The 25,628-nt window shown below is 50.5% G+C and overlaps 2 protein-coding genes across 13 annotated transcripts; one reads left to right on the plus strand and one right to left on the minus strand.

The window, feature by feature from the left end:
* Positions 1–14,263: 14,263 nt before the first annotated feature.
* YPEL4 (yippee like 4) lies at positions 14,264–22,459 on the minus strand. Of its 8 annotated transcripts, none has more exons than XM_072969984.1 (7): positions 21,971–22,459; positions 19,939–20,002; positions 18,888–18,971; positions 16,194–16,518; positions 15,970–16,013; positions 15,541–15,649; positions 14,264–15,273 (listed from the first exon to the last, which is right to left on the minus strand). In XM_072969984.1, the coding sequence occupies exons 4-7, from the start codon at positions 16,332–16,334 to the stop codon at positions 15,184–15,186; spliced, it is 384 nt and encodes a 127-aa protein (XP_072826085.1). In that variant the 5' UTR covers positions 16,335–16,518; positions 18,888–18,971; positions 19,939–20,002; positions 21,971–22,459; the 3' UTR covers positions 14,264–15,183. The 8 variants fall into 8 exon arrangements, with proteins under 8 accessions (XP_072826085.1, XP_072826084.1, XP_072826087.1 ...); XM_072969983.1 differs by lacking the exon at positions 21,971–22,459 and adding an exon at positions 20,094–21,452; XM_072969986.1 differs by lacking the exon at positions 19,939–20,002.
* On the plus strand, positions 22,426–25,560 carry CLP1 (cleavage factor polyribonucleotide kinase subunit 1). 5 transcript variants are annotated; one of them, XM_072969979.1, is made up of 3 exons: positions 22,426–22,636; positions 23,381–24,028; positions 24,445–25,560. In XM_072969979.1, exons 2-3 carry the CDS (start codon positions 23,423–23,425, stop codon positions 25,114–25,116), a joined length of 1,278 nt encoding a protein of 425 aa, XP_072826080.1. In that variant the 5' UTR covers positions 22,426–22,636; positions 23,381–23,422; the 3' UTR covers positions 25,117–25,560. The 5 variants fall into 5 exon arrangements, with proteins under 5 accessions (XP_072826080.1, XP_072826082.1, XP_015103292.1 ...); XM_072969981.1 differs by having other exon boundaries at positions 22,426–22,557; XM_015247806.3 differs by having other exon boundaries at positions 22,426–22,557; positions 23,401–24,028.
* Positions 25,561–25,628: the final 68 nt, after the last annotated feature.

The raw sequence follows: 25,628 nt of genomic DNA on the forward strand, positions 1-25,628 counted from the left end.
ACCAGACAGAGTCCTTGTCCACTGAGATCACGCACTTTTATGGACTGGCAATGTCTTCTACCACCCAGCATGTGAGAAGAAATACCCCAGTATATGTGGGAGGTGGGGCGGGGGGAACAACTGAAATGTGGGTGGAATTTTGAAATGTGGCCAAAGAGAAGTAATTTTCTCTTGCCCCAGATTCCCTCAGAATGTCCGTTTTGGAACAACATAGGAGGCATTCCTATGTCTTGTTCTGGCTTGTCCTGAGGGTGGGGGCTGAGTCAGTGCTACAATATGAAATCAATAAACTCACTTACAAATCCACCAAGTGAGCCAGTTCTTTAACTTTCTCCAGGGTCCCAAAGGGCCCCAGCTACCAAAAAGGATTCCTGGCATTAGTACTGGCAAATGTGGTAAATTCACCAGTGGGGACCCATATTTTCTAAATCAAAATCATGGCATAAGGTCTGAGAAATCCCTATCCCTATGGGGGTCCACTGAAACTGAAAAGTTTTGAAATCAGAACTCTCCCCAGATATAACTTGGAACATATGACATTGTATTATACTAGGTAGGCCATCACCCTAAAATGCTTTTGCAGCTAGAAGTTTATAAGTCTGGCAGCTCATTACAACACTACCCACCATAGTCAAGATGTGGAAGCAACCTAAATGTCCATTGACAATGAATGGATAAAGAAAATGTGGTCAATACATACAAGGGAATATTACTCAGCCTTAAAAAAGAAGGAAATTCTGCAATATGTGAAAACATGGGAGAATCTTGAGGATATTTTACTAAATGAAATTAGCCTGACACAGAAAGACAAGTATTATGTGATTTCCATTTATTTGAGGTATTGAAAATAGTAAAGCTCTTAGAATCAAAGAGTGGAATGGTGGCTGCCAAGGGCTAGAGGGAAAGAGAAATGGAAAATTACTAGTCAACCAGCATAAAGTTTCAGCTAATCAAGATGAGTAAATTCTGGTGGTCCATTGCACAACATTGTACTTATTGTCAAAGAGGCTGTATTGCACACTTGAAACACTTGAAAAATCTGGGAAGAGGTTAGATCTCATGTTGTTTGTTAAGTATTCTCACCACAATAAAGTAAATTTAAAAAATAATAAATCTAGTAATGAACTAACAATATATTACGCACAAATCTAGGCATTCTGATTGTTGCTCCGGAGAAACTTTCATTCTGTCCGGGGACATATAACAAGGAAAAATAAAAAGGCACCATCTCTGCCCTCAGGGAGGCTCTTGGCCTTGGGAAGTCAGACGTAAACTAACCATAGCTGCACAAGGCAGAAGGTGTGAAAAGAAAGGCAGGAAGGGTTAAGTTTGGAAGGCATTGAATGCCGAGCTAAGACGTTAGGAACGTAGTTTCTCTAAGAAGGTCTAACCTGGGGGAGATGAGAAGATATGTTGTCAAGTGGGCATGATCGTTAGAAAACAGACTCTAGAGGGTTCACAATCTTGAAATGTAACCCAAACACAACCTGTAGATTTTTCTAGAAAGAGTTACCTTACCCATAGATTTCATCTTTTTTTTTTTAAATGTCCGTAACCCAGTGGAGGTTAGAAAGCATTGTCTAGGCACTAGGGAGCTATCACACTTTGGGGCGGATGAATAATCTGAGGTTTGTGTTGTGGGCTCACATTCTGACACAGTGGAGGTTAGATGGAAAGTTTTTCAGAGGATGATACGAAACCCCACAGTGGATATTAAACTGGCAGGGAACGGAGAAAACAGGACACGGCTGAGATGCAGAATGCACAGGATTTAGGGTGGTATAGGGAAAGAAAGATAAAGACTAGAATTATGATTGGAACTCTAAATAAAAAGATGTAAAGGAGATTATGCCTGACTTTCAAATGACACGATTTCTTTTAATCTGCCTTAGAGACAGAAGGAATATTTTCTCAAATCCAGCCCAAGGTGCCTTCCAAAAGACATTGTCACCAGGCAGTTTGCTAGAATTTCATTTTGTCCATGGATGTTTTGATATGAGAGATATATTATTCTTATCCTCTAAATCATGTGATTCACGTCCAGAAATTCTGTAAGATTCTAATGACTTGGAGAAAAACCTAGTTACTTGTTTAGCTATGGTTAAGATTATGTTTCCTTCAGTCACCTTAGAGCCTCCCTCATCTTTGCAAAGCAAAAGTTCTCTCCTGTGTTGATAGAATCAACCCATGTTGCATGGGCTATTCCAACTTCCACAGCAGATAAGGAAGGGCAAAGAGGATGTCCAGGTTTTCACCCTAAGCTGCTGGGTTATGCTTTTGACTGCAAAACAGAACCTAGGAAGAGAGGCAGGTTTGTGGGGAAGGTGAAGGTAAGATGATTAAACTGGGTTGCGGCCAACTGAATGCAAGGTATCCCTGAAACATTTTATCCATTAGGAACCTTTCGGTTGTGGGTGGCAGAATCCATCTGAAATCAGTGTAAATAGAAGGACTGTCTAGGCTTACATGACTAGAAACTCAAGAGGTCCTGCTTTAGGCATGGCTGTATCAGGCTCTCAAATGATGCTATCAGGCATCTGTCTCTCCCCTTCTCTTGCCTTCTCTTTGCTATGTTTTCATTCTAGGCAGATTCTCCTCCATGTGGCAGTGGTTATGACCACCGGTAGCTTCAAGCTTACCCTCTTCTGACAGCATAACAATCCCAGCAACGCCACTCTCTCAAAGGTTCCAGCAAACATCTCAGGTCTAATTCTGACTGATTCTGATTAGATACCCATCCTTGACACCATTATTGTGGTTTAATTAGCTAAATGTGCCGTGCTTGACCATCTCAAAGTTCACCCCCTGTGACCCTGCTTCCTAGATTCATACCCTTGTGTCATCCCCTCCTCTTGGGTAACTTACTTCTGACCAAGAGAATATGGCCATGTTGAGGAGTTGTTAACCTGTGATCAGGTTACCAAAGACTGTGACTTCCATCTTTCTAGCAGACTTTCCCTTGCCTGCTTTGCTGATGCAAGCTGCCAGATTGGAGACACCCACATTGCAAGGAACTGAGGGTGGCCAACAGCCACCAAGGAACCGAGACCCTCAGTCCAACAGCCCTTGAGGAAATGAATCCTGCCAACCACTGTGAAAGTGAGCTTGGAAGCCACTCAACTCCTTCCCCCATTGAGCCTTCAGATGAGATCCCAGCCCTGAGTGACACTTTGATTGCAGCCTCATGACAGACCAGAATCAGGGGACTCAACCAAGCTCTGCCCAGATTCCTGACTGACAGAAACTGTGAGAAAATAAATGTGTGTTGTCTCAAGCCACTAAGTTTTGGACTAATCTTTTCCACAGCCATAGACAAATAATACATGTGGGGTGGATGAGGTCAGCCTCATATGAACCATGAGGAATGAAAATAGAGAAGAGTTGTCTCCCCAAAGGAGAGCTAAGGTCTAGTTGCTAGAAGCAGGTGGAATCAGGGCAGGCAAAACCACCTGTTACCTACCTCAGGTATCTACTTGGGGATGTAAGGAGGCAGTATGAACATACCTGGAGAGAGAGATTTGGCAGTGACTCATGTACAGGTGATTGCTGAAACTGTAAGAATGGATGAAATTACCCCCAAAGAGAGAAGGGTCAAGGGCAGGTCTCTTAGGAAGAGCAACCATTAAGGGGGAGATGGAAGAGGCACAGGTGATTAGGTGAGGGGCAGAGGGCTAGGATGATGTGTTTGATATTGAACAAATTCAGCTTGTCTGGTCAGTAAGACCAGCATCTGAGGAGTCACAGCATTGGCTTAGAAATCTGGGTCTTCAGTTCAGAAGTTGTGCCTTGGGAAACCATCAGCAGACACGTGACCGTTAAAATCAGGCATGTGGATGATTTTGCCCAGTGAGAGGGCTTGAAAGGAGAAGAAAGCCTGGGCAAATCCTTGCAGAATGTGTATTTAGGCAGCAGGGAAGGACAAAGACCCACAGGAAGGACACTGAAAAGAAATAGTTGGAGAGGCAGGAGGCAAATCAAGAGAGACAAGTCTCCCAGAGGCCAGGAGCATTTCAAGACTGAAAGAGTCAGGAGAGGCAGATGCCAGAGGTTGTGTGTGATGAGGACTGAGAACAATGAGCCAAGGATGGGGAGGTCGTGGTGGTCCCAGTGAGAACCATTTCAGTAGAAAGTAGGGGCAGAAGCCAGACTGCATGGGTTTAAGAACGGGTGGGACATGGAGGAGCGATGTAGAAAGCTGAACAGCATCGAGCAAAGGTTCCTGGTAGGTTGTGGGAAGATCTGAGCATACGTGTAGGCTGAGGGGGAAAGTCTGGGCTGTGTCCCTCCACTCCCATCTTGGGGTAATTTTGGTTGCCTTCCTTGAGTTCTATTACATCTTTCTGAGATGACAGGGGCTGAAACTGTCCATAAACTTTTGTTGTAAAGAGCCAACTAGTAAGTTTACTAGGTGTGGCCGGCTGCAGGGTATCTGTGATGACCACCTGACTCTGCCACCGCAGCAGGAAAGCAGCCACAGACAATGCCTAACCAAGTGAGCTGTGTTCCAATGAAGTTTATTTACCAAAAAACCCAAAACTAAACCAAAAAAAAAAAAAAACCCATGCAGTGGGCAGGATTTGGTCTGTGGGCTGTAGTTTGCTGACCCTTGTTCTGGGCTCATGGAAAGGAATGGGAGATGCAATAAACGGAGCTATTGACGAAGCCAGAGCAGCACCGGGACCTCGGGGAAGCAGATTTGTCCCAGAAAGCAGGTTCTTGCATCTATTTGGACACCTGTTGCTCTCTGACTTCTTCTTTGTGTGTGTCTGCCTCGTAACCTCAACAATCAGCACCTCACGGCTAGGAATGTTTCCCAGCAACGATTCCAGAGCCTTCCACACGGGAAGTGCTCAGACATGTAAGTGGTTGAGAGAAGCGCGATAGTCAAGTTACAAAAGCGCCTTATTGGAGGAGGAGGGGAAACGGAGGAAGCACACGTGGAAAAGCATGTGTCACCTTAATGAATTGGGAGCCGCGTTCCCTCCATTGATGTTTAAGCAGGGAGGTAACATTTCTCTGATGTTTCAGATTCAGTCCTTCCAAGAGGCAGAGGATTTGGGCAGACAGTCTTGCCGTCTCACAATTACAGAATTCTCAGTGATATACCCAAATTGAGATCTGGGGAAGACTCCAGAGACTAGGGAGGAAGGCAGCAAGGCACCTCCAGCATGATCCTGGACACCTGTTGCTCTCTGACTTCTTCTTTGTGTGTGTCTGCCTCGTAACCTCAACAATCAGCACCTCACGGCTAGGAATGTTTCTGGTCATGGGGATGGCGGGGGATGGAGGCTACTGCAAAGTCCAGGAGCATTCTGGAACTCCCAGAGGGGGACAGAAAAATGTGGAGGTAGGGTGGGGGGTGGGGGAGCTGGAGCCAGATAGCTCCTGGGTACATTTTTTAAAAAACTTCTATAATAGGTTAGACCTTGTCTAGATGTTCCTGGCCTCCACTTTTAGTTCTTTCCTGAGACAGGATGGGGCCATGTGGGGGTTTAAAAGGTGGTAAGTGAGCAATCCCACTCCTGTGCAGATATCTGGAGAAAACTCTAATTCGAAAAGATACATGCACCCCAATGTTCATAGCAGCACTATTTACAATAGCTGAGACATGGGAGCAACCTAAATGTCCATCAACAGATGATTGAATATATATAATGGAATATTACTCAACCATAAAAAGAATGAAATCATGCCATTTGTAGCAAACATAGATGAACTTAGAGATTATCATATTAAGTGAAGTAAGTCAGGCAGAGAAAGACAAATATCACATGGTATCACTTGTATGTGGCATCTAAAAAAATGATACAAATGAACTTATTTACAAAACAGGAACAGATTCACAGACAGAAAACAAACTTATGGTTACCAAAGGAAAAGGGAGAGGAGGGATAAATTAGGAGTTTTGGATTTGCAGATACTAACTACTATACCTAAAATAGATAAACAAGATCCTACTGTAGAGCACAGAGAACTATATTCAATGTCTTGTAATAACCTATACTGGAAAAGAATCTGAAAAAGGAATATATATGTATAACTGAATCACTATGCTGTACACCAGAAACTAACACAATATGTAGATTAAGTATGCTTAAATTTTTTTTAAAAAGTGGTACGTGAAAAAGGAAGCCTTCTCCATGCAGCTCATACCTGGACACGGGGATCCAGAGACTGGAGACTGAGCTGAGAGGGACCATGGAGAGTCTATCCCTTTGTGGAACATAGATGGGGCCTGCAGACTAAGGTGGAAGCAGCAGAAAGCTGAGGGTGGAGGCACTGGGGTAGCGTGATGAATAGGTGGAAAATATCTCTTGATGGGGAAAAGGGGAAGGGCATCTTCAAGAGAAATGAGGTCACTGGAGCTGAGCTGAGGCTGGAGGGAAGTGTTCAGGACCTCCACAACCTATCTCAGCCTGACTTTCCATCCTTGGTACTCCCCTTCTTATGTCCTAGGTTCCCACTCTTCCAACCCATTGTAAACACATACCACCATTTCCGCACCTTTCAGCCTTTGTGTTGTTTCCTCTCCTTAGCATTTCCTGGTCTTCCTTTTTCCCATCTTCTTATTTCTAAATCCTTTCTATTCTTCCAGTCTTAGATGCTACTTCCTCCAAGAAGCCTTCATAGATTCCATTCCCCATTGGGAGCAATCTTTCCCTCCTCTGAACTCCTTATCTGTCTGTCACCAGGGAGGTCATTTAGCAATTTTCTCCTGTAGTAAAGAAATATTGAGGACAGGGGCCATCCCCCACGGAGCACTGTGTCTTCCCCTCACCCATAGCACATTACTCAGGCAGATGTCCTCCGGAAGCGGGGACTGGACAAATACGGTACAAGCTCAGACTGCCCTGGTCCCCTTTACTAGCTCCTGGGGCCATTCTCTGCTGGGTTAGGGTCCTGTATGCACCAGTCCTAGCCTGCAAGTACTAGAATCCTGGACATCCTGCACCCTTCTCCTCTAGAAGCCCCGTGCTGTTTCTGCTTCCTGGCCAGTCCAAGGATGAACCCACTCTTCTACCTCACAGCTGCCTCCTCCCCTCATGGTCGGGGATGCCCGATGGGGTCTCTTAATCACATTGATTTAGGAAACGGACTCTGAGCTACCCATGTCCTTGTAGCCCTGGCGCACCCAAGAGCCCCGGGTTTTCACGTGCTGGTAGGACGGGCTGTCTGCCTCTCCCCTGGAGTTGGCTATCCCTTGGTATCAGTCATGTCGGCTGGTTTCAACCTCAGTTCACTTTTGTCCTGGGTCAGAGAAATACATATTTAATGAATGAACTTAATGATGTATGCGTGTGGGGGTGCACAAGAACCCCAAGTTTATGGGTATGTGTTAAATTACTGTGTGCCATTGGGCAACTGACATCCCCCACCCTGACTCCTGTCAACATTTTGGTTTCTATCCTTGAAAACACAAGAAGTTTGGGCAAACTTGCAAATTCTCCGCTCACCCTAATCTCCCACTGTGTCATGGGTGTGTGTATCTCAGCTCCCGCGGAACAAAGATTGACACTTAGGAGGAAAATGTTCCTGACAAAAGTGGCAGGGATTCAAACCTCATTTCCTGGGAATGGACGCCCTTGGGGATTTGCGATTTGGCTTTAGAAGATTTTGCACCTGAGGATGAAGAGAAAGAATTTTTTTCCCCAAGCGAGATTCTTAGAATGTTACTCACCAGCAGAATCACAGGGATTCTGGATTTGCACTGTCCAATATGGTAGCCACTGGCTACATGTGGCTATTTAAAAGTAATTAAAATTAAATAAAATTAGAAAGCCATTTCCTCAGTTGCAGCAGCCACATTTCAAGGGCTCAATAACCGCATGTGGCTAGTGGCTACCACATTGGATGGTGCAGTACAGAACACTTCTACCTTCACATGGGAAATCCTGTGGGACAGTTCTCTTCTAGATCAAACTTTTGCAAAGGAGGAAACTGAGGCCCAGACAGGAGACAAGACTAGCCAAGCTTGTTATGGCAGACCTGGGCCTAAAACAAAGGTAGGCCATTCCCAAGTCTGACTCATTGCCCTACTCCCCGCTGCCTCCTTTCTCTGTGCCTCTTTGGGCTCCCAGCTCAGAGCCCCTAGTGGGCCCAGTGCAGGCCGGGGCGGCTGGGCTGGTTGGTCCCTGGGGATGTTTGTGACGGAGCAGAGCTCCAGATGCTGCACATTCCTGGTAGGGTCAGACCTGCCCCGCGGCGGCATTCGGGGAATTAGCCTCTCTGAAGAACCCCAGATCTTCTTTCCGGAGCTGCCCTCTTCCTGCCCAGCCCAGGGGGCCAATTGGTTTAGGAGCACTGTCTGACCGCTTTGGGTGAGGCTGAATGGCTGCGTGGATTCCCTGTTGGAGCGGTACTTCTGCTCAAGGAGGATTTGGAGATAGGCAGGAAATTGCACCTCTTGCATCTTCTAAGGTCTCCAAGTCCAGCACAAGGGGCATCTGGGAACAGGGTTTCTGCCAGCCTAACCTTGGGACCGCATTTGGCGGGAACCGTATCTATCCTCACCTGCAGCCCTGTTGGGGTAGGGGGTGTGATGGAAAGAGCAGGGAGACGTGCGTCCTGGGGTGGGGGTGAGGGGGGGTGAGAGGCCAGGGGAGGGGGCGCCCGGGAGCGCCCTGACCTCGCCGGCTGTTGGGAGGCGGAGGGGATGGGGGTTGGGGGAGAAGAGGGGAGCCTGGCAGCCAATGAGAGGGAGGATCTCGTTTCAAAAGGGTTAACCCACAGCCAATGGGAGCCTGGGGGAGCGGATCCTGCTCACTCCATTCAAGAATCCCAAGTATTCAAGATGGACGGCAGGGAGTGTGGAAGGAGAAAGGGGGCGAGGGGGGAAGAGCGAGATCGGCAGAGGACAGGGCGCGGCGGCCGGCCGGCCCCGGGACCTCGGTCCAGGCCGGCGGGCGGAGGGGCGGCCGCCGGGGATCGGAGCCTGGCCTGGGAGAGGGGCTGGCGGTGTGCGAGAGGGCGTGAGAGAGGGGGAGCGAGGCCAGGGAGGGAAGCCAAGAGGGAGGGAAGGGCAGAGAAAGAGCCCGGGAAGAAGGAGGTGGCAGGCAGAGGAACGTAACGAGGAGCAATGTGTAGGTATCGAGAGCGCCCTGAAGGGTAACGCCACCGATTTTCGGTTTTATTCTCTCGGTGAGGGGAGGGGGGTGGTCTGGGCTCTGCCTCTCATCTTCTTTCCCCCTCTTCTTTCTCCCCCACTCGTGGGCATCGCTTCTATTTTTTCCTTTCGAAACAACTGTAACTGGGAAGCACCAGGCATGTCTTGCTGGGGAGGCTTCACTGTCAATTTCCAGTTGGGGGTGTGGTGGTGAAGGGGTGGTGGGCTCCGCTGGGCAGGGCTGAGGCTGGGCCATCTGTCCGTGCCCGGGCGTGTGTGCGGGGGTGTGGGGCACGGGGGAGCGGGCATGGGGGGACTTGGCGGGTGTGTACAGAGGGAAACGCAGTGGCTGAAGGGCTGGAGCCGGCCAGAGTTCTGCATCTTGAGGAAGTTGTGGGATGAGCCAAGGGGCTGTGTGTGGGTGTGAGGCCCGCTCTTGGGCTGAGAGTTGTAGGGTATTAAGGGGTGTGTTCTGTGGGGGAGCCGTGAGCTCACACTCCAGTGCTTGCTGTTTGGGTAAGTGTGTAGTAAGAGCTGAGTTGTGCAGCAAGTATGGCTGGGAGTTTGTGTGCGCGCGCGCGCGCGCGCGTGTGTGGTCCAGCCTCAAGGTGTGTGTGTGGGGAGGGGGCACAGTTGGGTGTTGAGGGAGAGCGCACCCCCAGCCCCCCCCCCTCACTTTTCCTTGCCCCTTTCATCCCATTCACAGAACAGGGCTTTCAGGACCCTCCTGGCCTCCTCCTCCTGTCGCCATGGCTGCGGGGAGGGGGTGGGAGGAGACAGTTGGGGCCAGCCCCTGCCCCTGCTGCTCCAGCTAACCCTCCACCTGCCCTTTCTCTCCCTTCCACAGGCTGGGCCCCATCCCCTGCTGCTCTGGGGGGCAGGGGCCGGAAGATGGTGGCCAATGAGGAGGGGGAGTGGAGAGAACTTGAGCCGGGGCCTCCCCTCCCCCATTTCCTCCTCGGTCTCTACACCCGCCTCTGGAAGGAGCTGGGGGATGGCTCCTGGGCCCAAGGTGGGGGAGGGGCCCTGCCGGCTGGTGAATCGCAGGGCCCGCTCTGGAGTGAGTTGGGTGTGAGCGCTGAGGGGATCTTGGTCCCAGCCCCCTCTCCCTTCTCTCCCCAAGGAGATATCCGGAAACTCCTTGGTCAAGAATCTTCCCTTGACCTCCATGAAGCTTGCTGGGCAGTTCTGCCTTTTCCCCTCTGCCCCCTGTTGGCATGATCCTGTTCCCAAGTGGGCCTACTTCGTTCAGCCCAAGAGCAGAGGCCTGGCGACTGACCCTAGTGGGGCTTTGGTCTCCGTCCATTAGCACTGTGGGAACTGTGGGACAGGGCCCCCGGTTTCCAGATTACAGGAACAAACTGCCTGGGAAGGAGGGCGGGAGGCTCTCCTGCTTCCTGAGAGGGTGGGAGGGGGCTGGAGGGGAAGCCCAGAGGAAGAGCTCCCAACTGGAATTCCGTCCTCCCTTCCTCACTGTGGAGCGCGGAGAAGGGCTTCTCCCAGAAGCCTTCGCTGATGAGTGCACAGAGAAATTACCCCTCAGCCTCTCCCCTCTGGGCTGCACACAGGTCACCAGGTCAGGACTGGAGCTGAGTGAGCCTCGGGGCCACAGCTCTACTCAGGAATGTGCCATCCTGGGGCTCTGCCTGGCTCTGGACCTTGGGTGGCTAGTCTCAGGGTTGTTTATCCAAGGTTTAAGCCCCTTACACCAGGGTAGGACGTGGAAGTTCTGGGTGAGCTTGAAGACTCCCTAACTGGAGATCCTGGATAAAACCGGAAACAACTCCGATTCTGACCCCACTGCCAGTGAAGCCTATCCCTCGTGGTGAGGGAGTCGCCCTCGCCATTTTGTTTGATGCTGAATCTATAAAGTGGATTTTGAAGACCTCCAAGAGGGATGCAGAGGTGGGACTTTAGCTGCATCTTCTACCTCCAGACCTGGAAGTTTCTCTGTGTGGCCTGGGGACCTGTGACTGTTCTCCACCCCTCTGGTCTTGAAGGTTCATCTGAAACGGTCCCCTTTTAAGGCCTAGAATGCCCCTTTATCTAAGCTAAAAAGGAAAGCGAGCTTTAGAGTAGGGAGGAATAGAGGGTCCTGTGGTCCAGGTCAGGCAGCTCCTCTCTGGAAGGCGGCTGGCAGAGATACAAATCCAGATAAACAGCTTCATGCGAGTCACCCCCTCCCCCCCAAATGGAGGATTTCTATCAGTCATTCCTGTGAAGGTGGGGTCACAAGCTCAAGGTATCCCTTCAGCTGCGTCCTTGGACCCTGTCCCCCCAGCCCTGAAACCTCAAGAAAAAGGTGGTTTTGGTGCCAAGAAGGGCGCGAGGAGAAAGGTTAACGAAAAGAGGGGGTGGGGCGTGGAGGGAAAATAGGGGATTAACACTGAGAACAGTCAGAAAGGAGAAAAGCTGTAGTGGGGATGAGAAGGGGCGCGGAGGCAGGGCCGGCGTGCCTCTGCTGCGGGCCGGAGCTCTTTTCACATTGTGCTACTGTCTGCACCTATCACTAGCAGTGCAATGTTAAAAGGGCATTGGCTGCGTGGTGCTACCCAGCGCTGGCTGCCTCCTGAGCGTCGAGACTTCCTCTCCCCTCTGGGCATCGATCAGCTACCCTGGCAGGAATTTGGGAAGCCTCCCTATCAGTAGTCAGACTAATAGCTCCCATTTACGGAAGCACTTCCACGTGCAGTGCATGTGCCAGACACTAAACACATCACAGTGGATCCTAGTGACTTCGGCAACTAACACCCCCATTTTACAGATGAAAAAAACTGAAAGAAAGGTTTGAGTAGCATGGCCAAAGTTTTACAGCGCCTAAATTGCAGACGCTAGATCTAATCCTGTCCTAAATCTGACAGCTCACCAGTCTGGTAGAGCTCTTTGGAGAAGGCTGAATAGATTCGTCTGAGAGATTGCGAGATCTGAGGGGTAGAGGGCTGTGACACCACCTGCTGGTTGTGTGAGGGTATCTTCCAAAGGCTCAAGCCTTTAAGGATAAAAGTGCTGACTTGGTGGCCTAAGAATGAGTTCCCAGACTTAGCTTGCGATTTGGAAGGTGGGTGGAGAAGATGGGGAGAGTCACTGTCAGGACCAGAGTAGACCTCCATGAGAAAAAGGGGGTGCGCAGAGAAGGAGAAGGGGCTATAGCTGAAAGCACTGCTCCCCAGGGACAGGGACCTGTGTGCCTCTGGCTTGGGCATAAAAAGGAGACCTCGTCTGCACCTGCAGTTCCCAGCAGGACCCCTCTTAGTCACAGGGCATTTGACATTATGCTGCCCCGGAATACCCCTGCCTGGGCATCCAGGATTTGGACAGCACTGCCTATGGCCTGATCCTAGAGATTAAATAGGATTCCTTGAGCCCAACACACAGAATGATTCTTCCAGGAGAGGTTACAAAGAACTTGAGGGCAGTGACTGCCATTTACTTCCCTGTTTCCCACAGTGTCTAGTCAGCTTAATAAGTAAATTGAGAGACAGGCAGATCTGAGAAGCTTTAAGAAGGCAGCTAGTCTGTGCCTGATTTTGAAGTCAGAGCCTGGGGCTTGACGAGTCTAGGTGAATTTTGGTGCAAGAAGTGAGACCAAGAGGGACAGTGCTGCTGGGTCCCTTGCTGGAGCCTGAGAGAAGGCCCTCTAGGTGTCACCAGGCACGTGGGAACTGAAGGATCAGACAGACCCCTGAGGCCTGGGGATGTTGGGCATCATTTCTTCATGGCCTGAGTTGCCTTCTAGCACCTGTGTCTTCCAGTTTTCTGCCCAGACAGCTTCTCCATTCTGCGGTTGACAACAGTATTTGAGATGGTACAGTTAGCATCGTGTCTCATTCATTTTTAAATTTTATATATATATATATGTATATATATATATTTACTAAGCAACTTTTTTTGTTGTTTTTTTGGGGGGAGATGGGTAACTAGGTCTATTTTTTTAATGGAGGTACTGGGGACTGAACCCATGACCGCTGCGTGCTAAGCACTCTATCACTGAACTACTACATCCTCCCCTCTTCATTCTTAACATTTCTATTTGAGCCTCTTCTCTGGACACAAAACAGCCATTTGGTGATGCCACCCACCTGTTAAGAAATTCAGTATTTCCTCAGTGCCTTTGGGCTGAAATCTCTAAGCGTTCTATGGCCGCTGCCTCTCTTTCCTGTGTTCTCTCTCACCCACTTGCACCTATATTGAAGCTATTGAAAACTGATTTCTGCCTCAAATTAACTCAGCTTGAGCCTCTTGACACCCAGTTCCCTGCCTGAAATATCCCCCTCCCCCCATTCTTCCTCTTTGCCCACCGAACTTCTCATCCTTCAAATGCCATCAGAGCCATCACTTCTGCAAAACCTTCCTTGACTCCCTAAATGGAGGCTAAGCTTCTGTGAGCTCAGGTGCTTACTCCCCCATCCCTGCGCAGAGTCCTGGTCACCTCCTGGAATTGCCTGGTTACTGTTTGTCCTCCCACTAGACGAAAAGCTCCATGAAGCCAGGCCAGGGCTGCTGTGTTCTCCACTGCATCCCCAGTGCTGAACACTGCCTGGTAAGTAAGAGGTGCTGTACAAATATTTGCAGTATCAAGGAATGAATCTGGAAATGACAAACTAGCTTACAAACAATGACTTATGATGCATACAATCCTCCCCGCAGTTGTTGGTGACCCCACAACAATAGGAATTTCACATCACTGCCGAAAATAGCACTTGGGTCACGTGGTTGCACTGATGCTGCAATTTTGAGCTATTTTGTTCCACTTTGTATCAACTGCCAGGCCAGCACCTTGGCTGATCGATTTTCCTTAAAGCCTTAAGTGTAACCATGAGCTGACCAAAACATTCCGGAACCAGGCTGAAAGGCAAGGGGACCCAGGAAAATCCTTGTTCTTGGATGAACCTCTTCCAGATGCCCAATCCAGGAAAAAACAGACTCACTGTAAGGGCTCCAAAAGACATGAGCTGTTCGGGATGCTTCAGCTGGAATAGCACTCAAAGAAGCCAGCTGTTATTAAGCAAAACCTCACCTTAATCTCCATCCCCTGGTATCTTGCCATAGGCAAAGCCATTGCTGCCCCCTAGTGGTATGAAGGGACAGGCTTGGGGTGGGGGAGTGTGACTGGATAGCATATGGCACCTGCAGGAGGAAGAAAAGTCAGAGGACAGTGCCTCACGGTTGCTTTTCCCCTTTTTATTAAAAATAGACCCAAACACTTTATGTATCATACAAAAGTTTCGTTCGCTGGTGGCAGCCGTGAGGAAGCCTGGCCCCGTAGTACTAATTTCCCACCTTCCCTCCCAGGGACTGGGTACCAGGGAGCAGTGGCTGGGCCTCGGAGAATGCCCACAAAGACTGCTTGCTCTGGAAACTGCCAGCTGGGGGTGGGGTCTGTACCAGGGGCAGCTCTCCCCACCCCACCCAATGGCAAAGGTCAGTTACTCGAAAGTGCCTCTTCAGTGCCAAGATAAACTAACAAGTGGAGTGAAATGGAAACCCCTGTGATTCTTTTATTTCCCAGGGCCTGGGATTTGGGATTTTTTTCTTCCACCCACCCCGACCCAAAACCTTTCTCCTACAAATGGGGGTGGGAAACTTCACCCTCAGGGACTCTGGTATCTCCTGGTGTCTGAGGCCAAAATTTCACTCCAACTTGAGCCTTTTCTCATCTGCTTTTCTGTGGCCTGGGATCTACCAGCCCCATAACTCAAGGTTTCTCCTCTGTTCACTCACAGAGGTGGTTCAAACACTGATTCCTCCCATGGTCCTCTCTGCCTGAGTCTGTGCCCCGCCATCCCTGCAATTTTCAGGAACTTAGGGCTAGAAGGACCCACAACCATCCCTTTCCCCCAGTCTGTCTCTCCCTGACTGCTGCCCACTCCTGAGCCTTCAACACCCCTGGGGTACCCCAGACCCCTGTTTCAAAGGGGCCTGGGAGTGATGAGGTGGAGGCGGGGGAGGGGTTGGTGGGAGCCAGGTTCCCCCCAGGGGCGGGGCAGTACTCATGCTGGTATGGACTGCTTGGCAGGGCCAGGGGACAGGTGTGGGGAGGGTGGGGCATGCGGAGGAACGGCACAGCCTGCCTGAGCCCCTCAGTCCCAGCCGTTGTCCTTCACCATGTGTGACATTTCAATGATGTACTTCCCTTCCTTGTACTTCTGGCTCGTCTCAAAAGCTTGTTCCTGGTGGAGGGAGAGCAGTGAATGTAGGACAAAGCCATTTCCTTCCAAGTCCTACTGCCACATGTGTTACCTCTGCCCCCAGCACTCATCATCCCCCCCCCCCTGCCCCCAGCACTGCCCCCCGCCCTCCGCCGCCACTCAGTCCAACCCAACTACCAGCTCCCTCTGCCCTCTGGACAAAGCAAAGACCTGACAGGTGGCCGCTGGGGCGTGGAGGTCCACGGAGACCGTCCACCTGAGAGGGTGGCCCTCCCCCCAGGTACTTACATATTTCCAGCCCAGTGTGGTTTTGCAGCTCTCACAGAAAATATCAGCTACCGAGTGGAGCCCCGTGAGCAGGAGGCGCTGTTCCGCTGGCCCACAACCCACGTTGACCCTGTCTCGGGAAACAGGAAGGACCCAGCACCCAGTGGGGTCACCCTGTCAGTCCAGCCCTCAAACAACCCAAAGGAACTTCCATCCGGAGAGAGCTTAACCCGCCCAACTGGAGGCCCCTGCCTTCAGCAATCCACCCCCTTAAGTCTAGCTCCTGGGCCTTCCTTCTCCAGTGCAGTGATTCCAGAAAAGACTGAGTTTCTGAACCCCTTTGCAAAAGGAGAGGTAAAAGCAGAAGGTGCAGGGCCACCTCTGACAGCTCACTCCCTTTCTCCACAGAGGAAAATTATTCACACATGCACAGGAGAGAGGTAGACTTACACGGAGTTAAACAGGTAGGCTCGGCCATGGCTCCCTTGGAAGGACTGTGGAGACATAGGACAGACGGTGACTATGGGCAGCCCTTGGCCCCAGGGTCGCCCTGGGCTGGAATCCCCCCGGGACTTGGAGGCGGGAGGATGGGCTTCGCTGCCGTACCCCTGGGTGATGTTTGGACAAACCTGGTGGGAGAGGAAGGGAGTGGCAGCCCCCCCCCCACCGCGTACCTTGGAAATAAGCTCATCGTGTTTGGCCAGGTGTGCGCGGCAGTGGACGCAGCTGTAGGTGCGGTGGCAGCGGGGCAGGTAGCTGCGGAACGTCTTGGCGGGGAGGCAGGCAGGGCTCGGGCCCGGGTCGCAGCTGGGCATGACCGGCTGGAGGACGATGCCCTGGCGGGCAGGAGGGGCTGGCGCCGTGCAGCCCCCACACAGACGGTCGCAGGTGAAGCAGCGGAGCAGGTTGGCTAGAGCCGTGTTTCAGGGCAGGAGAAATGTGGGGGGGCTGCCCGGCCAGGGCCCCCCCAGACGTGAACCAGATAGAAATGGAAGTCACCTGGGAAGAGGGGAAGGTGCATCAGGAGAGCCCTGTCCTTGTGAGGAGCCCCTACCTGGGGGGAACGGAAGAGATGGGGCCCCGCCCACCTGTACCCCTATTTCCCCCATCACCATCGACCCTCCTCAGTGTCCGGTTGCATTGGGTCTCCCTGTCCTCTGGGTTGCCATCTGCTCTAGAGGTCCCAGGCCTCTAGCCCTGGAGGTGATGTCTCTCCCTCCTGGGGCGGGAGCAGTCTCTACCATTTTCCACTGAGAGCAGCCCGCTGGCACAAGCGCTGCCATGGGAGCAACGTCCTTTGCAAGTGCTCTTAACTGGATTTTCAGTTCTTTTGTGAGGATCTGCGTCCCACATGCACGGGTAGGCTCTGGGGCTCAGCACTTTGGAAAAGTTGGGGATGTCTGGAGGGTTTTCTTCCTTGCAGCCTCCATTTGCAATGTAATTGGTCCACCAGACTGTGTGGGAGGGAGGGGCGTGGTGAGAAAGGGGAGGGGAGCGGGCAGGTGCACACCCTCTGCTTCAGCGCTCTCCTGGGGCTGAGTCCTGCACTCTGGGAGCTAGAACTTGACGGATGTCTCCTCTGGTACCAAGACTTCAGACATGGCTGCTGTTCAGTCCTGCTCCTTGGGCCACTCATTCTGTCTCAGATGCGGCACCTGGCCGTCCTCTCAGCCCCTGAGCCCATGGACTCTCTCTGCTGCCCTCTGTAATTGTTGCCTTGGCCCTCAGTTAAAGACTCGGGCCTCCAGCCTAAGAGAGAAACTATCTTCCCTCCAGTTGAGTCTGACAGCAGGAACCAGTGGGAACCTGGGACTGTGTCAGGAAGGCCAGCGCTCCTGGGCTGAGTTGTGTGTGTGGGAACAACATCTAAGAAGGGCAGCAGAAGAGGGGACTCTTGTTTTCAAATCCTGTGCTTCAGGGCACAAGGCAGAGGATGTGTCTTCCCGCCTTCTCCCAGGGGCAGGGATGGACAGCAGTGACTCTGTGGGTGACCCAAGATAAAATAACTGCTGGGACCTGCTTAAGAATCTTGAGGCAGTTGCCCAGACTCCAACCCCAAAGTGGCTGGGGATGCTGGTGGCAGATGATAAGGAGGGAGGTGTCCTCTGTTGGCTCTGATAAGCAAGTGAGGTCCTGCCTTCTTCGTGGGGCCTTCAGGCCCATCATGGGTGGTTTAGCCCAAGTCTGGTTCAGAGATGCCAGCTGGGTGCTCTGGCAACGCTAGGCCACTAGGCAGAGCAGAGTCAGCGTGGCCCTGAGCAGCCAGGGCAAAAAGGATCACTCGTCCTGTCCTCTGCGGTGGCCGCCAGCACCCCAGCTGTTTCAGTGTTCCTTGGGGCCGCCAGGCAGTCTCTACAAAAACCCCTCGACAGAGACCATCTTCAGTTTCAGGTCCTCTCCCCCTGCTGGGGCCCAGGAAGACACCTTGGGCTGAGTTCAGGGTGACATTGGGCTCTGGCCGCAGGAAACAGCCCTTCTCACCAGCAGAACACTGTTCAGTCTCCACTTCTCAGGTCTGCCTTCAACTTTGCCTGCGAGTTCCCCTCTGACGCGCTCCACCTAGCACACCTTCGAGGGGCCCCGGGAAGGGGCCAGGTCCTTGCTCTCAGACTCCTTCCCAGCCTCCGGCACGCCTCCCTCCCTCTCTCTCCCCTGCTTCCCCATCAGGCCAAGGAACGGCTGCACAGAAGGCCAGAGGATCACTCACAAGAGGGGGAGTAGGGGTCACTTCTTCCCCCATCTCAGATTACCGGGAGAAGCCAGTTGGGCAAACGACTGGGGAAAAAAACAAAGGCAAGCTGAGTGCTGGGGAGAGGATGTTCCCCCAAGTGCGACGGGGCTGGACTGTGGGAGGTGGGGGAGAGGGAGGGCTGGGGGAGGGGGATGCTGAGCAACCAAACCAGCGCTGACAGCAGAGGCTCCGAGGCGGAGGCTCCAAGAACCAGGTGCGAATCCCGTGCCTCTCGGGGTGGGTGGGAAAGGGAGGGGGACACCTGCTCACAATGGATTTTCTCATCTGCTCTGAGGCTTTGGCACCCCCCGGGCTGGCATGCTTGGTATGGTATGGTCCAAATAATTAGCAGCGCAGCCAGCTCCCAGGGCGGGCTCAGGGGGTCTGTACCAGTAGCAAAACAATAAACAGTGATGCCTGATGCTGCAGCCAAAGTTGCCGGGAAATAAGTGCGGGAACCGTCAGAGATCGGAGAAGGATGGAGGAGCTGAGAGAGGAGCGGAGGCAGCGGGGAGGGGGAAGGGAGGACAAAGGGTGGATGAATAATGCTTTTGCAAAGGGGAGAAAGCAACACGCAGCAGGAGGAGGGAATTTGCAAAGGGAAAAAGATTCATTTGGAGAAGGGCTGCCCCCTCACCTTGAGGTCTGCTCCAGAGATCTCCGTCTATCTCTCTCTCTCTCTCAATCTCTCTGCTCACTCTTCTCTCTTCTCCTTCCGCTCCTTCAATTGGGAAGGGGATGGGGGCGGGGGAGGGTAGTTAGGGGCTCAAGACTGGGGCTGCAAAGCTGGCCAGCTGCTGGGGGGCCAGAGGTTGTCTCTCGTCTGTACCTCGGTCTGTGGGTGAATGTAGCTGTGTGTTGTGGAACTGCATCATAACACTGTGAGTCATCCATCCCCCCACCCCCCTCACCTCCCACGTCAGAGCAGGGCTGGGAGACACAGGAGGCGGGTCGGGAGGAAGGGAGGGGGCAGGCATTGAGGGATGGGGCTAAGGGAGGAGTGCAGAGGGGGTCGCGGAGCAGAGGGTCCGGCGGGAGGGATGGAGGCGAGAGGCGAGTTTGGTTGCTGAGGAGGAAGGCAGTGTGGCCAAGGAGACAGCAAGAACCTGCGGAAAGGACAGGGCTGGGCAAGGATGGAGTACAAATGGCAGGGCTGGAGGAAAGGCGGTGGCAAGACAGGCGGCTGATGGTGAGAGATGGGTGCAGAGTCAGGCGCGTGCACACACATTCAGGACGATACGGTTCCCATTTCAGCCCTGATACCGGCCCTGACGCAGGGAAAGGAAAGACATGCTGATTGTCACATATGACATAGAGTGCCCCCAAGCTTGTACAAGGCACCTGCAAGCCTCAAAACCTCAGCTTATTACCTCCAAAGGAGTCATAGACCAAATATGACATGTCACAGGCAGGTACCTCTTATCAGCTACCTCCACATTACTTGTGCTTCATCAATGGAGACATCCACATTACATAAGGTTCTCCACTGGGCTATAAACTTTCTGAGGCAGGTCCTCTGAGAAACTCCTCTCTGCATCCCACGACTGCAATGCCTAGCGCAGAGCTTTGCATACAGAAGATGCTCAACAAAACAGCAGTTGAGTTGCATCTTCAGATGTGGTCCAAGTGTCTGGTTTTGCTCTCAGAGCAAACCTGAGTTGAAACCCCAGCTCTGCCAATACACTTACCAGAAACCACTGGTGAGCTACTGATCATCTTTGTGGCTCAGTTTTCCTCTTCTGCTAAACGAAGCTGATAATATTTAGCTCATGGGGATATGAAGGTAAAATACCACCGAAAAAACTAAAAAATGGCTGGCACATGTTAGGCACTTAGTACTTACTGTCATTTCAAAACAGTGTCCTCAACTTAATACTCCTAAACACAGAGAGATAAAAACCTCAATTGCTAGTTAAGGCTAACATTCAGAAATTAAAGTGGCACAAAGAGAGGGGCTTTTGGAAAGAAGTGCCTGTGGCTGGTTTGTTTTTCTTTTCACAGGAAAAGTTAAGATAGGGAAATGAGGTGAATGGGAGGCAGTGCTTGCTGGGTACGAAATAGTGAAAGAAATTATGAATATTTAAAGGGAAGATTCTGGGGTTTAAGGTAAACACAATGTGGGTATCTTGAGTGATGTTACCAGAGGTTTGGGATTGAGAAGGAGAACAGAGTAAAGAAAGAAAAGGGAAATGTTCTTATCTGGGCAGCAGATGAGAAAGAAAATGTTAAGCGGAGGAGGAATTTGTTGAGGGAAAGAGTGGGAAGTGGGAAAAAGGACTGTGAGTAGTTTTTTAGGGCGTGGATTGGAAGTTTAGATGCAAAAAGGGATACCAGTTAATTTAAATTCACTCAGGAAGAAAATGATCAAGAATTTAGCTGGAGAGAAGAATGAAAAAGACATGTGAGGACAGTATTATTTGGGAGTGGGGTGGAGATGATAGGAGGACTTGGTGAAAGATTGAAAGTGAGAAAAGAGAGTGTAGGCAAGCACAGATGCTCTAAACGTGCCCTGACTCTGTGTTTAAGAAGCAAAATGGAGAGCAGTAAAGGAGGGGAGGGGTTTCTTCTCCCTAAATTCAGCTTGAGATGGCTCCACAATATCCAAATAAAGATGACCTTCAGATAATTGGGAGAAATTGCCTCAAGGGAGAGAATGTGGAGGCGAAGACACAGATCTGGCAGATAGACTGCATGGAAACAGGAAAGGATGAGCTCACTCAGGGAGGGAATTTTGCAAATGGAAGCCTAGACCTGAATTTTTGAAGAATGGTGGAAGATTAGGGTATACCTAATAATTAATTGGAGAACGAATACTTGCATGGTGAATGAATTAAATAAGTAAAGCAAACCATCAAAAAGAGAACTGTGACAAGTGAGAAATGAGGCTGGTACTCTTAGAAAGTGAATGCTAAGGTAGGACCAACGGGAAAAAGGCAACCCAGAAAATCTTCTCAGGCTTTTCAACCCGGATTAGCCATGTAAGCTGGACTGAAAAAAAAGTACCCATCTGCAAAGTGAAGACGACATTTATAGTGTGTACTTCACAGGATTCTTGTGAGGATTAAATGAATTTACACCTGTAAAGCCCACAGAACACTATGTGGCATCTAGCACTATGTAAATGTTTGCTGTTATTATAACCGAAATCATACTCCAAAATCCTGGGTTTGAATCCCAGCTTGGGCAAGCCCCTTCACCTATCTTTGTCTCCTTCCTCATCTGAAATTGAAAATAATAAAGCTGACTTTACAGGGTGGCTTTGCAAGAAGATGCCTGAAAGGGCTTTGCAAAATGTCAACTACTCTACAAGTGGATGGCATTGTTATAGCTCCCCCTCCTCGACCTATAATAAAAACTTAAGAACTAACATCACTTTCTCTGCTACAGGCATTGTGCTTAGGACTTTACATGCATCAGTCTTCAAAGCAACTTTAAGAGGTTAAGTACCGTTGTAATCCCTATTTTATAGTCAAGAAACTGGGTCTCAAAGAGTTTAAGCCTGTGATTTGCCCGAACTCACACAGCAAGTAAGTAGCATAGCAAAGAATACAAGACTCCAAAGTCCAAGCTAATCAGGATAGTATAGACCTGGCCCAACCTGTTGCTCGTTGGGGTAAACGATTGACGTTGTATAACTGTCAGGGCTTTAGAGAGGGAAATGAGTCCCCAACAATAGTCCCCGCTCAACAGAGAGAGGATGTGGGGTAATGACTGACTTACAAAGAAACTGGAAGAAATTCTTGGGCTTTTATTCTTTCATTAAAAAAAAATTCTTTTTGAATGCTCTATAGGGGCCAAGAACTGTGGCAGGTAGGGGATGACAGTCCAGGGTAGTCTCTGATTGGCTGTTTTCCTCCACTTTCCCCTAGATTTCCTCGTATTTCCTGCTAATTTCCCCGCTTCTAGGCGATCGTGGGACCAAGGTAGAGAGCTCCCTTTCCTTCCCGCCGCCCTGCCCTTTCCAGGGCGGCAGGTGAGCTGGAGCAGAGGTCCGAGAGTTCTCAACCGCCGCGCTTCAGCGACCGTTGGCCCCTCCGCGCGTCCCCGCCCCGCGCGGGGGCGTAACCGCCACTCCTCCAGCTTCGCTCTTGCCGGCTTGGCAAACAATGACGGCCGCCGCCACGCCTACCTTTGACGTCACGATAAAAACAATCCTTTAACTACAAGTCCCAGAAGGCCGAGCGGCTGCGCGAGCTCGACCGCTCGCGGCTGTTCAAGTACAACTACATATCCCAGGGGGCATCGCGCGGCCGCGTCTCCTCCAATGCGCAAGTGCGGAGGCGCCGACGTTTCCGGTGTGGGTCCTGGTGAGCAAGGCTGCGGTTGCGCTTAGGTGCTACCTAGGAGGGTTCTTTGGTTTACGGGTTTGGGCTCGTGGCTGTACAGGTAAGATCATAAGCTCAGGAACCGTCGCCTCCTTGGAGGAGCCTGGACAGATTTCGGTGTCGGGGGAGGCTGGGACAAATGCTGGACCCAGAGCTGCGGTCCGGGATCGGAGATAATTCTTCGCTGTTCCTCGGCGTTTTCTAGTTCACGAAGTAATTTTTTTTTTCCTCCCCGGCAATCCCGTTAATCCCCAGAGCACCACTTTGGGTGTGGAAGTTTAAGTGCCTCCAGTTGACAGCTGAGGAAAAGATTCAGAGAAGTTAATTGGTTCATTTGTCTAAAGACACTACTGGTAGTTGTTGAGCGGGATCTTAATGTTGTTTTCTGAGTCCGAACTCGGTATTCTCTGCTTTGCATCCGATTGCTGACGCCCTTTTTTGTTGACTAAGATGGTTAGGGAGGGGGCATCTGTTGCCTTTTTAAGTCTGGAGTATCCCAATAGAATGATGAAGGGAGCGATGAAGGTGACGTAATCAAGTCTTCTGTCAACCTGTAGACATCGTTTTCTTTTTATGTCTGAATCATTTATTCACTCGGTGTGTTTATAGAGGTGCCTTTGGGTTGTCAACTCCTATTCTAGGTAGAAGAGTTACAGCAGCAAACAAAAATGCCCAATCCTTACATTCTAGGGTAGACAGACAATAAACAAACATAGATGGTGATCAGAGATAAGGCGAAAAGTAAAGCAAGGTTAGGAGAAACAACCACTGGAGGATTTTAAACTGAGTCCTAACTTAGGTTTAGCTCTGTTATTTGTGTTCTAGGCACAGCAGCTACACAGAAAAGATGGGAGAGGAGGCCAATGATGACAAGAAGCCAACAACTAAATTTGAACTTGAGCGAGAAACAGAACTTCGCTTTGAGGTGGAGGCCTCTCAGTCAGTTCAGCTGGAGCTGCTGGCTGGCATGGCGGAAATCTTTGGCACAGAGCTGACCCGAAACAAGAAATTCACCTTTGATGCTGGTGCCAAGGTGGCTGTTTTCACTTGGCATGGCTGTTCTCTACAGCTCAGTGGCCGCACTGAGGTTGCTTATGTCTCCAAGGACACCCCTATGTTGCTTTATCTCAACACTCATACAGCCTTGGAACAGATGCGGAGGCAGGCAGAGAAGGAAGAAGAGCGAGGCCCCCGGGTGATGGTTGTGGGCCCCACTGATGTGGGCAAGTCCACAGTGTGCCGTCTGCTGCTCAACTACGCAGTGCGTTTGGGCCGCCGGCCCACTTACGTGGAACTGGATGTGGGTCAGGGCTCTGTGTCCATCCCTGGTACCATGGGAGCCCTCTACATTGAGCGGCCAGCAGATGTTGAAGAGGGATTCTCTATCCAGGCCCCTCTGGTATATCATTTTGGCTCCACCACTCCTGGCACCAACATCAAGCTTTATAATAAGGTCAGAGCTGGGACCATGGTGGGGTGGAGGGAAAGGCTGCTATCAGGGTTGGAAGCTGTGCAGAACTTTGCTCCCTCTCAGCTGGTGTCATTGCCAGATGATTTCTTTTGGAAAAGATGGTTACAAAAATAAGTCAGCCTCAGATTGTTAAACATAAAATAAAAATTACGGGGAGGATATAGCTCAAGTGGTAGAGCACATACCTAGCATGCATGAGGTCCGGTCCCCAGTACCTCCAATAAAGAAAAATGAAATAAACCAAATTACCCTCCCCCCAAAATTCATGAGGACAAAACCACAGCCATTAAGAATGCCCTTTTTCTTATACTTAATAGTGTTTATTCTTAAGAGAGATTAAATAGCTGTGAGTTTGTTTTTGTGTTTTTTTCCTCTCACCTTGATCTTTTCTTTTGCAGATTACGTCTCGTTTAGCAGATGTGTTCAACCAAAGGTGCGAAGTGAACCGAAGGGCCTCTGTGAGTGGCTGTGTCATTAACACCTGTGGCTGGGTCAAGGGCTCTGGTTACCAGGCCTTGGTGCATGCAGCCTCAGCCTTTGAGGTGGATGTAGTTGTGGTTCTGGATCAGGAGCGACTGTACAATGAACTGAAACGGGACCTGCCACACTTTGTACGCACTGTGCTACTCCCTAAATCTGGGGGTGTGGTTGAGCGCTCCAAGGACTTCCGGCGGGAATGTAGGGATGAGCGGATCCGTGAGTATTTCTATGGCTTCCGGGGCTGTTTCTATCCCCATGCCTTCAATGTCAAATTTTCAGATGTGAAAATCTACAAAGTTGGGGCACCCACCATCCCAGACTCCTGTTTGCCTTTGGGCATGTCTCAGGAGGACAATCAGCTCAAGCTAGTCCCTGTCACCCCTGGCCGAGATATGGTACACCACCTCCTGAGCGTGAGCACTGCTGAGGGCACAGAGGAGAACCTTTCTGAGACAAGTGTCGCTGGCTTCATCGTGGTGACCAGTGTGGACCTGGAGCATCAGGTGTTTACTGTTCTCTCTCCAGCCCCCCGCCCACTGCCTAAGAATTTCCTTCTCATCATGGATATCCGCTTCATGGATCTAAAGTAGAGATCAGCAGAAAGCCTTGCTGCCTGGGGCATGGGGATCTTCCAGCCATCACCGAAGGCAGATGGGCTGAGTTATGAGAATGTCTAGGGGCCAGGCCGACCAGTAAATGGACTAGTAGAAAGCGTATGTTCTACCTCTTAAAACAGATGGTGGTAAACTGAGTCTTATACTCTTGAACCAAAAGGAAAACCATAAGAATATAATTGGTTTCTTAAATCACCTAAGGTGCCACTTTGAATTCTCTGGGTTCTGGAAAAATCCCATTTCTTTCACTGTGTGACTATGTGGACTGATTTTTAGAAGGGATTTTTTTTTATTACTGCTTTATATTCTGTACATAGTACTTGTTACCTTGTTTGTCCAGGATGAAACAGTGATTTCGAAGGACTCCTTCCAATAAAGTTTGTATTTGGCTAACTATTTTAATAAATCTGTTTTGCTATATCATAGAAGTTGGTATAATTTTTTAAAATTTTGTACCCCTCCCAAGCATTATAGAAACATTATTGGAA

The sequence above is a fragment of the Vicugna pacos genome, chromosome 10, assembly GCF_048564905.1.
Source record: "Vicugna pacos chromosome 10, VicPac4, whole genome shotgun sequence".
NCBI classification, from domain to species: Eukaryota; Metazoa; Chordata; class Mammalia; order Artiodactyla; family Camelidae; genus Vicugna; species Vicugna pacos.

What these genes read in the sequence shown, in the direction of transcription:
- YPEL4 (XM_072969986.1), bottom strand. Translation starts at nt 16,334, where the DNA reads ATGCCCAGCTGCGACCCGGGCCCGAGCCCTGCCTGCCTCCCCGCCAAG. An exon ending in GCCTACCTGTTTAACTCCGT is followed by an intron (nt 15,650 to 15,969) that starts GTAAGTCTACCT and finishes TTCCCGAGACAG; the next exon opens with GGTCAACGTGGGTTGTGGGC. An exon ending in CCACACTGGGCTGGAAATAT is followed by an intron (nt 15,274 to 15,540) that starts GTAAGTACCTGG and finishes TCCCTCCACCAG; the next exon opens with GAACAAGCTTTTGAGACGAG.
- CLP1 (XM_072969979.1), top strand. Translation starts at nt 23,423, where the DNA reads ATGGGAGAGGAGGCCAATGATGACAAGAAGCCAACAACTAAATTTGAA. An exon ending in ACATCAAGCTTTATAATAAG is followed by an intron (nt 24,029 to 24,444) that starts GTCAGAGCTGGG and finishes TTTCTTTTGCAG; the next exon opens with ATTACGTCTCGTTTAGCAGA.